Here is a 13,237-nt window from a genome sequence, read left to right on the forward strand (position 1 = left end):
ATTTTATTTATATTTCTTCATCACAATTTTGATTGTAATAGATGTATGACGTCATTGGCTTGTGTCTATTTAAATAGTCATGTCTTATGAACTCTCTTTATATTTGTCTCTTCACATTAATCAACAAATTCGTTGAAACAAATTTTTCATTTTATGTTGAATCTAAATAATTGAATATTAATATCTAATATTTAATGTTATTCTATAATCTAACTAAAATTTTAGAAATGATTATAGCAATAGAGAAATTTAATACAACTTACTATAGAATTTATAGTTGTGTCTATTTATCGTAACTTTTCATTAAAACAATATTTTAATATTTAATATTTAAAAGTAATAATAACAATTTTAATAAATGAGAACAACAATTGTGACTTTTTTTAGTATTTTTTTGTGAAAAAAAAATTATTTGTTTTTTTTAACTCAAACAGTTGTATCTGTACATTGTAGAGTTGTGTCTTTTTGCACTATATTTTATTCATATTTTATCATCACAATTTTTTCGTTCTAATAGGTGTGTCTATTTAAATAGTCATGTCTTTTGAACTTTCTATTGTTTATTCATCAATAATTATCAAATCATAGTTCGTTGCGACTTTCTATAATATAACATTTAATATCTAATATTAAATTCTAACTAAATTTTTAGAAATGATTATAGCAATATAAAAATTTAATAAAACTTACTATAGAATTTATAGTTTCGTCTAATTATCATAACTTATCGTTAAAAACTATTTTAATATTTAAAATTTATTTTCCCATGTTTTTAAAAGTTTTGTATTTTAATTTCAATATTTTTTTGATATAGTTTCACTCTTATTAAATACATTTTTAATTATAATTATTTGATAAAAATTACATTTATTCATTACAACCATTAGTTCAATATTCTCAGTTAAGACAATGTTTATAATACTTTAGACAATGTTTTTTGCAAATTTACGTCTATTCTACATAATATTTTTTGTTTCTAAGTTTTCATTTTGATGGTTGTGCTTTTAGTAACAGTTTCTGTTTAATGTTTATATATTCAAATTATTCTATTATATTCAAATGATTTCATAATGTATAATTTCAAATTTCAAATTTATTAACTTTTTATAAAATACTTCCCCCACGACATCGCGGGAGGTCTCAGTCCTAGTAAGAATAATATCATAATACATATCAAATTGCATTACTTTAAAAGATAACTTTTAAATAGATATAATTAGTCAAACTATATATATTAATTGTAACTAGAACAAAGAATAAACTTATAACATACAAAATAACATATAATATGATCACATCTTTCTAGCATTGTTTGTAATATACCCAAAAAAATGTAGATTTTTTTTAAGTGCGATTAGAAAAACCGAAATTCTAATACCAAAAAATGCATAACCCGGTTCCGATACCAAACTAGCAACCGATATTTACTAGATTCATCATCTAAAAACTAGAATACAACTAATAAAACCAACATACACTTCAATTCACACCTCAAATTCCTACCACATTCTCATAATTTTCCCAATGAAGGAACATTTGTTACCATGATAGTCAATTCACATTCTAAAATCTTCAAAAATGTCTCTCACACATTTCCAACTTACCCTAAAAACCACATTTCTTAAATTCCTCAATATATATATATATATATAAACTTCCTTTTTTAATTTGTTACCGTCAACCCCAAAACCAAAAACCCCTTCCACCAGTCCCACGAGGGGCATAAAGAAAAATCAAAGACCCAATCTTTCTTTCAGTTCCCCAATCTCTCTAGATGACAATCCTTCCCCTGTTTTCCTAACGATACAATTCTTTTTTAGATCGAAATACCAAAAAAAGGATCAATTTTTTATAAACACACTGTTATACTAATGGCAGAGAATCTAGAACTGAGTCTTCTATGTACAGAGACCAACGTGTTGGTTGATGATGAAGACAAGGGCATAGTTGTTGACAAAACTCCGATTGAAATTTCGATTCCTCAGATGGGTTTTTTCCAATCGGAGGAGAGTGAGGAGATTATCAGAGAGATGGTGGAGAAGGAGAAGCAGCATTTACCAAGTGATGATTACATCAAGAGACTCCGAAGTGGAGATTTGGATTTGAATGTTAGAAGAAGAGAAGCCCTCAATTGGATTTGGAAGGTCTCGTTTCTACTCAATTTTCTTAATTTCTAATTCATATATACGGGTTTTGAATCATCTCTATCAGCTCAAATTGTGAAAAGCACATTCCTTTTTGATGAATGATCTGAACATAAAGAGTATGCTGCTACTATGTGTATAGATCAGAGGCTTATGTCTTAAATCTGTGAATCTGATGCTCAAGTTCGGATCTTTCACACCTCATTTGACAGTAGATTCACTTTAATCTCAGAGTTTTAGATCTCTAATAGATTGATTGTTCTGATTCTAACAGGCTTGTGAAGAACACCAGTTTGGACCATTGTGTTTTTGCTTATCAATGAACTACTTGGATCGATTCTTATCTGTTCATGATTTGCCTGTAAGTTCACATTAACTCTACTAATAGATTGAAATTGGTTTTAGCCCTTCATCATCTAGAAGAACTAATAGCTTCTGGATTTATGATTCTACTTGTAGAGTGGCAAAGTTTGGATATTGCAGTTGTTGGCTGTGGCTTGTTTGTCATTGGCAGCCAAAATTGAAGAAACTGAAGTCCCAACGTTAATAGATCTTCAGGTGCTATAACTCTCTCCCCCCCAAAAAGTCGCTGAATTGTCTTTTCAGTCCGATAATCTCGTTAATCGATTGCTGTTTGATCACATTTGGAAACAGGTTGGAGATCCTCAATATGTGTTTGAGGCTAAATCAGTGCAAAGAATGGAACTTTTGGTGTTGAACAGATTGAAATGGAGATTAAGAGCAATAACTCCATGCTCATACATCAGATATTTCTTGAGAAAGATGAGTAAATGTGATCAAGAACCATCCAACACATTGATATCTAGATCACTACAAGTGATAGCCAGCACAACCAAAGGTGAAAAAGCTCTCTTCTTTATGTTTTAGTTTCTTGACCACTTTTGTTTTTGTGCTTTTTTGGGTTTTGTATTTTTTTTTTTTTACTTTTGCTTTTTATGATTTTGGGTTAAAAATGGTGGTTGTGTCGAGTGAGCAGGTATTGACTTTTTGGAGTTTAGACCTTCTGAAGTTGCTGCTGCTGTGGCACTTTCTGTTTCCGGAGAACTGCACACAGTACACTTTGACAACTCTTCCTTCTCTCCTCTTTTCTCACTACTTCAAAAGGTACTTAATAATCCACCAAAAATCTATTTTTTAATATCAAACACACATATAAAGCTGCATTTGGTGTTTCAATTTCAAGGAAATGCCAGTTGTGAAGAAGTTTGAAATCATTAAAGATGACACAATTATTTGTATTTGTGTGTGCACTAACTTATTCATTGCATACACATGTGTAATTATATTCCCAAAAAGTGAAAAAAAAAAAAAAAAAGAGAAAGAGAGAAACTGGTTTATGGGTCTGAAACCTTTGACTTCCAAAACTAGTGGAGCGTATAGACCAAAGACCACTTTAAAATTATATTATTCTCTAGCTGTGTGTCTTGTGACTCTTTCTCTCTCTCACACTCACTGCACACTCTCACTGCACACTCATGTCACGTCTAAAACCAATCTGCCCCCACAAAACATGTTATGATTCTGATTTGGTCTTGCAATCCAAAATATCATACTGGTTTTCATTTAGATCCTTTTCTTTCCTACACCCAAAAAAGCTGATGAGATCTTTTATGTCTGTGTTTGTGTTCAAGAGACAAAACAAAGTGTCAAGTTTTTTAAACTTTGTGGTTCCTTCTATTCCTTAAACTCTGTTGCAGGAGAGAGTGAAGCAGATTGGGGAAATGATAGAGAGTGATGGCTCAGGCTTATGCTCACAAACACCCAATGGGGTTTTAGAAGTATCAGCTTGTTGTTTCAGCTTTAAGACTCATGATTCTTCTTCTTCTCCTCATACACACCTTTCTTAAATTTTTGTTTTTTATAATCATTAGTATTATTATGATGTCTTGTGAGAGGTTGAAAAAGAGAAAAATAATCAAAGCGAAAAATTTATAAATAAAAATACAATTATTTCAATTCCAATATGTAATTTGTTATCTAGCTTTGGTTTATTTATTCTGAGCAAATAAACGAAGATGATGAATGTTGTTGGTCGGAAATAGCAAACAAAGAAAAAACAGAGAAAGCTTTTTTAATTAGTTCCCGCCAAATAAATATAGCGGGAAAGTAACTGTATCGGTTGTGTTGAGCGCGCTAGGAGTTGACTTTTTCTCCAAACGGTGTCGTAATAATTATAAAGCGCGCATCGGACTAATGGGCTTATAATTGGGCCCACGAACATAAGTCTTTGACTTTAAAGTTGACGTTAGAGACCAAAAATATCTAAAGTATAACTTGTTCTTTTTAAGGAGCTTGTGTTTTTTATACCTTTTCTTTTTCTTACAACAAAAGTCCAAAATCCCAATTCTTTTATCGAAATATATTCAAGAAGGAAAAAATGATTGGACTTAAGGTCCACTAAAACTGTAGGATCTGTAACAATGAATAATGGGCCAGTGCTAGGTTCATTAAATTTAATCATTTGGGCCTACCATTGTCGCATGGCATACTAGCGATGATATAAATTATTAAATAGGGTAAAAAGTCAATAAAATCTTTCGGGCCTTAAGTAAAAAGTTATTACCAACATATTTTTAAAAAAGAATATTAAGTCTTAAAATGCGTGGATTAAGTTACATCAACGTAAATTATATACCAGCAAATTCGAGTTGGTAATTACTTTTGTTAAAATAATTATGATTCATTTTAAGTTGTGTACTTATGTTGGAAAGCTAATAATTCTTAGTTTTAACTTATTCTTTGTCAGTAAACACCTCTCGTGACTACTAATTTTCATTATTACTGCATATTCTTCTAGCTAGCTATAATTTTGTCTTGCTTTGTCCTGACCTATCAATTAAAAAATCTTGGTGTTTACTGTTTATAGGGACAATTTTGGGATCCGGATGAATGTATTCGTACGTCCACATTCAGAATTCATACTGACGCAGTACACCTTATAATATAAATTATTATGTGTTTGTTTGTGTGAAATTTTGAAATGAACAACTATTTGGACAGTGGACTAAGGGAAGACAACAATACAAAACAAATAAACTTTTATAATTCTATCATTGGGCTTTGTCATAATGAGTCGTCATAGTCATTCAACTGTCCAAGAAATATATTTATTTATTATTTTCCAATTAAAAAGTTGCTAAAAGTTATATATAGCTTCTAAACTTTTTCCAACCTTTGCTTTTTCTTTACACATATAACTTTCTCTTTTATTTTTCAGCTCTTTGTATTAAATTAGAAAAACTAAATATATCAAAATTACAAAACGAGAGGCAAATGCAAACCCGAAAATATTTTTTCGTATTAAAAAAAAGAAACAAGTTCATGTCCTTATGTAATTTCGTAAAATGGTACGATTTGATTTATGGTACTAAATGACTAAAATTAACTACACAAAAATCAGTGACACAACCACAATACAAGGGGAAAAGAGAGAAAAATTATTCATTGCACGTGAATCATCATCAGTTTTCCAAATTAGGGCAATGTTTATGAAAGCTAATAATATACCAATATCATATAGTTTTATTAAAAAAAAAACCCTAACCCTAGCTGGTCCAATATATTTATTTACGCAATCAAACTCGAACTTTTTACTCTTTTTATATAATAATATTACTTGTTTCGAAACTTAGCTTGAAAGGGTGGTAATAAACCCTGCTTGTGGGTCACATTTAGATTCCCTAAATGAAGCATAAGGACAGTAACTATCCCACAGTAAAAACACTGTGAGAATGATAATGATGATCATGGTCTGATGATGATATATGCGTATATATACACGCATGTATATATGTGTATGGTACGCAATATACACACTGATGGGTCGTTGTCCGATGGGTTTCTGCGTATTGACTGAAAAGATTCCATTAAGAGGACCACAGTAAATATTTAAAATCATGTTTAAATAAATCATTTTTATACATCAATAATTTAATTATACCACACATTCAAAAAAACCCTAAATTTTATTTGCTTAACTGCATTTCACTACTTTCTATGAACATTTATTACATATCCAGACTCCAACGTATAGTACGAACATATATCATTATTCATTACTGCATCAGTAGAGTAAACATTTTTCACCTTTGAATAAATCTAACAATCATGTAATATAAATTATAATTATTATATACATGTCCAGGTCGTTACATTTTTTATAATTCATTTGTGAAGAAGAAACGGAGAACTCCTCTAGCTACCAAAATTAAGTTTGTGGAAGTTTAAGTAAAATTAAAAAATTTATTCAAGTAAAAGATAACTGAAATTTTGGTGTTTATAGAACTAATCGAACACTCTTCGATTGAGCTTATAATTATAAGTTATGCATGTGTTTAGTTTTTGAATTAACCGGGTATTTGGTCCACACCACTTTTAAAGTTCGAAATCACATAAAGTAAACGGTATATTTAATTTACCAACGTTAATCATTTATTTCAAACACATGTGCTGATCAAATTTCATACTCGACCCGAGTCATGAATTCTAGCTAATTGACGTAGACACATTTGAAATATGTGAAAACAAAATATTGGACACAAAAAAAAAAAAAAGAGAGAGAGAGAATTGAAAGAGGACCACACAAAGTCATCTTCACTCTTGGAGTGTGCAGCTTTAGCTTAGACAAGAAGACGTAGAGATTGCCTTATCAAGCAAAAGCATCTCTCTCAAGTCTCTTCATTTGTGTGTATATTTGTCTCTCTTTCTCTCTCTTTCGAATTTTATTACACTGTCTCATAGAGAGAGAAGATGGAGAGGTTGAGACATGAAAAGCTAAATATGGAAATGGCCGTGAGATGGGGACTCGAATCTTATCTGCCTCTTCTTTCCTTTTACAATCATTTTGGTTCCCTCTTTCCTCCGCATTTTTCATTTCATCATCACTCCAAAACCCTAATTTCTCATCTGAATTCAATTTTTTTTGTTTGTCTCAGGTATATGGAAGATAGAGATATCTGTACACACTTCAGTACTCAATGAGTTTTCTCACAAACCCAGTTCGCATAAATTGATATATATATATATATATATATANTGTGAAAACAAAATATTGGACACAAAAAAAAAAAAAAGAGAGAGAGAGAATTGAAAGAGGACCACACAAAGTCATCTTCACTCTTGGAGTGTGCAGCTTTAGCTTAGACAAGAAGACGTAGAGATTGCCTTATCAAGCAAAAGCATCTCTCTCAAGTCTCTTCATTTGTGTGTATATTTGTCTCTCTTTCTCTCTCTTTCGAATTTTATTACACTGTCTCATAGAGAGAGAAGATGGAGAGGTTGAGACATGAAAAGCTAAATATGGAAATGGCCGTGAGATGGGGACTCGAATCTTATCTGCCTCTTCTTTCCTTTTACAATCATTTTGGTTCCCTCTTTCCTCCGCATTTTTCATTTCATCATCACTCCAAAACCCTAATTTCTCATCTGAATTCAATTTTTTTTGTTTGTCTCAGGTATATGGAAGATAGAGATATCTGTACACACTTCAGTACTCAATGAGTTTTCTCACAAACCCAGTTCGCATAAATTGATATATATATATATATATATATAGGTTGAACCATTTTTATTATTATTAACTTGTTCAAAGTGATGTTAGTACTACTAATTGATTTGATTATGTAAATGGTTTATGTTAGATAACACCGAAGGTTAATTAACTCACATTAGTAGTATTGGAAAGTTATAGCCAAAAAAAATGTGAATACTGTAATTGAACTTAAGAAGAATAAACAAAATTAGTTCCAGGTGAAATTAGTCTAGGGATTTGGAAGAAGAACATCATTAATGCAGTAATGTATGTGTGCCCATATGTTTTTCTCTCTTCTCCTTCTTGCTTCCAAAGAGCCCACATGTTTCCTTCTTCCCCAGATCTTCAAAGAACAATTACTATATAAATAGATATGCATATATACATGCATATAATAATAAAATGAAATAAAGAGGAAGAAGCTTTGGATGCATCGACATGTTTTGAGTTTTTTTTTGTTTGTCTTTTTTTTTCTCTAAATAAGAATTAATTCCCAGGAATCAGAATACTGTTGCAGCAGCTAGCTCATGTTATTTCACCTTCTTCATTTCCAAGAGAAAAAAAATAATTTTCTTAAAGCGAATAATTATATACATACTGATTGGTGATTGAGGAATCCACGCAGATATATATGATAACTATATAGTAAGCCATTGAAATAAAACTTTAGGGCAGAGATCTCCATCCCAAGGAGATTCCGACCGATCCACATTTGAGTCCTACACTCATTGGACAATTAAAATGAAAAGTTTCTATATTAACCCATAAAACATACTACTATAATAATAACAATAACCGTAGCCTCATATATTCATAGTTATATGTGTTGAGTAAAAAAATATCAAGAACATATAATACAAAACACTCAAACACCGACTTAATTAGGAACAAGAACACTATCAGATCTATATGGAAATGATATATATATGGTCAAGCTAACTTAATAAAACACTAAAACACGAAGAACTTAAGAAACAATAATAATGTCAACAAGTGAGTAGCCTTGGGAGCATTAAAAGATTCAGACACAAAAAAAAAATGAACCATATGCTAATGAAGACATATAATAACGCATACACAAAATACACATGTACATTTGCACGATCAAGTTCATATAAATTCATACACAAAACATGATAAATTCAAACACTGACACATGTGATGCTACTAAATTAAGGGTGTCAGTGATTTATAGCTACACCAATCAAAGGTTTTGCTAAGAGATGTAGAACTTAATAATGCAAAAAACGTAATTAACCAGAAAGATCATCATCAACATCATGGGTACATAAATTAAACATTAAAAAACCCTCTCAAATTTTCTCATTAAGAAAAATAATTAAAGCTAAATTAAAACCCTAGTGATCAAAGAAATTCAAGATTCATGGTTGGTCTTGTTCATGATGATACGAAGACTGTGGAGCGGTAGTAGGAGGAAGAGGCTGAGGAGGATGATGAAGAAGTGGTGGAGGCGACTTACCAAGAGTGTGTTTGTTGTTATGTAACCAAACCTTAAGAACTTGTCTCGGAACACCAGTCTCTTGACAAAATCTCTGAATCACTTCATCGTCTTGTCTCTGAATTCTCCACCCAATCCTCTCAGCTAAAGCTAACATCCTCTCCTTTTGCTCCGCCGTGAACTTAGTCCTAAACCTCTTCCTAATCCCTCCTCCTCCTCCTGCTTCAGCAGAAGAAGTCTCCATTGGATCTTCTGATCTTTCTCTTTGTGGAGGAGGAAGAGCGAGCTGAAGTGGAGGAGCTTGTGACGGTGGTGGCCGGTAACTCACCGGAGCTGGAAGACGGTAAAAACCAGGCGGAGGAGGAGGAGGAGGCGGATGCTGCTGCGGCGGTGCGTGGTGGAAGTAAGGTAATTCCTTACGATGGAAGTTACGGTGACAGCCACAAGCGGCGCATTTCAGCGCGTCGATGGTACCTTCGATTCCAGCTGGCATAAACTCGCCACAACCATCCACCGCGTGTCCTCCAATGTTCACCGCTTGGTTCTTGAGACACTCACGGAACCTAAACCTGCTTCCTCCGCCGTGAACAACCATGAATCCTCCGCCGCCGCCTGTGGAGGTTGTTCCGGTGGTTTCATGACTTTCTGTCGAGGCTTTGACGACACCACGAGAGAGAGGAGGAGAGTCGTAAACGGCGTCGTCCTCTTCTTCTTCCTCGTGAAGATTCATATCCTCTTCTTGCTCCTCCTCGTTGTTGTTGTTGGTGTTATCTTCAAACTCCATTAAAGAATGTGAAACTACGTCGTTTTTTGGGGAGAGTAGAGTTTCTCAAGAATGAGAAGAAGCAGAATAAGAACAAGAGAGAGAGAGTGTGGACATTAAAGAGATTATCTTTTCTCTCTTTTATCTCTCTCTCTTTTAGATTTAGGATTTGAGATTTGAGATTTTGAGAAAAGTGTTTTATATATATATATATATATATATATATATATATATATTTTATTTTTTTTTGTTATTTACATTCTTGTTTTGTTTATTGGAAATCGGAATCTAATGTAATCTGTCCTCAACCACACTTTGTAACGCTTTCTTTATCTTTTACTTACATTTTTTTTCTTTCTTTCTAATTTTAAAACTTTTAATATAGTAGAAGAGCCATTAATATACTTACTTATTAATCAGGAGGTGTTATTATCTTATTCAGTTTGGTTGGACCGCTCTAACTATGATTTGTTGTTGTCAACTATTCATCATATATCTATATTAATCATATGTTTACAATCTCAAAAAAAAAAAAAAATTTGATCTGAGTTTGTTATAATGTTCTACTCTACTGATTAATTTTATTGGCTAACTATTACATAAGCTTCTAAAGATGATTAATTATAGAAAAATTTAACGACATATAACTAACATTTTATAAAATAATTTGGCACACCCAAAAAATAAAATTTTGTAATCTATGGATTAAAATGGTTGTAGTATAAATTAAACATTTTTGTCTATTGAGGTTTACTTCTTCTAGGGCTCTCGTCGTACAAACAGTGGTGACGTTATTTTACGAGTTTTGAAAAATGAAAATTAAATAAGCTTTTTGTTTTTTTATATGTTCTTCAATAAGCTTTTTGTTTATTTTTGGACATGCAATACAAAAAGTTTATTAGTGTAGGATTTTAAAAATAAAGAGAGGGGGATAGTATTAGAGATAACTTTTCGGGAAACTAAAAAAGGAGGATAGAATCAAAATAAAACGCGATAATTATTTTTGTCCATATGCCAATATTTTTGTCCAAAATATATGCATTAATATTTTCTGCAATAAAGTGATGGGCAGTCTAATCACATCAAAATCAGTAATGCCCTTAATAATTTCAAGGTCTGAATTTTTTTGTCAACTTTTCAGAATTATATTTAAAAAAAACTGTTTTATTTTGTGTCATCAAATAAAACGAGTTTAATACACCTTTTTCAATAAATACATGTAGATAAGTTGTAGAAACGTAGTATGAGATTATTATCATTTGTCAGCCCATTACCCACATCCGTCCGATTAACTTGTGCTGACATTAGATCTACGGCGACTGATTTATCGTTTCTCGATCTATGCTGTTAATTCAAATCTTACCAACACTAATAGTAATATTCATAGAAGTTATATTTAATGACTAGTCTTTCGTTGATTCAGAGTACGGGTCACCAGTTGTCTTGTCAACACGAAATTGCATGATGAATTAACGTAAGTTAATTGTAAAACATCTGGAAAATTTTATGGACGTAGTTTTATTTATCAAAAGACAATAACGACGTCACTGCAGTAAATATTGTCGTCAAGGAAATAGTATACGAAAACTCGAGAAGGAAACCAACATTCGCACTCATTACAAGTATTTGATCCAATCTCAATAGAACAATAAAAAATGTTGAAATTTTTTTAAATAATACGTAATTCAACAACAGATGAACAAAGTTGTGGTGATTTAGAATTAAGCTTTTAAAATAATACACAGCTGACCGTTCGCTCAGAATAGTAAAACTCCTACTAGTAAAAACTTAACATTTGTGTCGCATCTATAATAAATGCGAATGTTTTCTAGGGCTCAAATTTCAAAGCAAAGATTAACTTATTAAGAGTGAATAAAAATCTACTAAATCAATTGACAGTTAAACCAAACAAAAAAAATTAACACATTTGACACGGAAAAAAAAAAGTAAAGTTATAGTATGTTACGGAGTAATTGAAAAGTTGAAAAATACGAAACACCGACTAACATATGATACAGATGAGTGAAGCAAATGTATTGTTTACATAATGGATACTGAAAGACGTTTGAGATGACGTGCTGACGTGTACTTGTCAGCTGGCGGGAAACCGCTTTCCTACGTGGAGACATTCAGAGGATTTGTCTCCGTTCAATTTATTCGTTTCTAAATTCTCAATTTTCTTATAACCCCATCCATGATCATTATTCATGAAATGTAAAATATATGATTTCGTCTTGACAATTTTAAAAAATCTGAAAAGATAATTTAATTAGAAATCATAAGATAAGATGAAGAGATTATAAAACTATTCAACAGTTTTTATACCGGGCAGAATTGATAAGTCAACGATAGGCTCGTTGATATTTATCGCATATGATGTTAATGTGCATATATAATATAGTCATCACAACATCATATATTCATATGCAATAAATAAATCGTGGATTGTTTATGTACTGAGAATAGGGAAAATATACGTACACAAAACAAAAAAAAAAACTTGATAATTAAACCAAACAAACTATATAATTCAAATTTCAAGATATAAGCAAATTACTGAAATTCGAATGTACATGATGATAATGACTTGGTAGTACTGTGTAAAAAACTAAACAGTTAAAAGCTTTGCAAGCGTGAGAATAGTTATAATGATTGTATGTATATTTCGAAACCCATGTCGACGTCTACTGTTTATTATCTATGTATAGCCTAAACTATATTTTTGAAATGGGGGTAACCATATGATTTGTAATTCGATATGTTCAATCAATTAATACTGTATCATTGCAAGTAGAAAAATAAAGTATAAAAGTAAATGAAAACAAAACAAATAAAAAAAAATTAAAAAGCAACCGACAAGGCTAAGTTAATAGGGTATAAGGGTAGATTGAAAAAGAATTATAATGAGAATCCATTTGACCATAAATTCTACTATATCTCAAAAGGACAATAATTTAACTCATCTTCTTTAGTGCACCTCCATACTTTTTTTTTTTCCTCCCATCATTTTTTGTTAGATATTTATTCCCATCAGTTTCCCTATAAATCTATAATTAACCCAAAAAAAATGGAATTAGGAAACTAAAGTGAAGAAAAGACAAAAAGATTAGCGTTAGAGAGAACGTTGATTTTCCGAACAATTTTAAGGAAATTTTCTAGGACAGACCATTATATTGTTAATATGTAATATATTTTAACAAATATTGGCTGCTTTATTCATATACATATAAATGTCGACAATTGTACCAAAACATTTGACCATCTTTGGCTTGCTCTCTCTATACTCTATACACCCACATGTATAATGGGGGGGGGGGGGG

General features: G+C 31.5%; 2 protein-coding genes across 2 annotated transcripts; one reads left to right on the forward strand and one right to left on the reverse strand.

The window, feature by feature from the left end:
- LOC104762715 (cyclin-D4-1-like) lies at nt 1,691–4,121 on the forward strand. The gene is made up of 6 exons (XM_010486066.1): nt 1,691–2,144; nt 2,419–2,505; nt 2,604–2,702; nt 2,799–3,003; nt 3,142–3,269; nt 3,863–4,121. Exons 1-6 carry the CDS (start codon nt 1,872–1,874, stop codon nt 4,010–4,012), a joined length of 942 nt encoding a protein of 313 aa, XP_010484368.1. The 5' UTR covers nt 1,691–1,871; the 3' UTR covers nt 4,013–4,121.
- Nucleotides 8,920–10,067, reverse strand: LOC104762716 (zinc-finger homeodomain protein 1-like). Its single transcript, XM_010486067.1, has one exon. It carries the CDS (start codon nt 9,936–9,938, stop codon nt 9,078–9,080), a length of 861 nt encoding a protein of 286 aa, XP_010484369.1. The 5' UTR covers nt 9,939–10,067; the 3' UTR covers nt 8,920–9,077.

The sequence above is a fragment of the Camelina sativa genome, chromosome 18, assembly GCF_000633955.1.
Source record: "Camelina sativa cultivar DH55 chromosome 18, Cs, whole genome shotgun sequence".
NCBI lineage: Eukaryota > Viridiplantae > Streptophyta > Magnoliopsida > Brassicales > Brassicaceae > Camelina > Camelina sativa.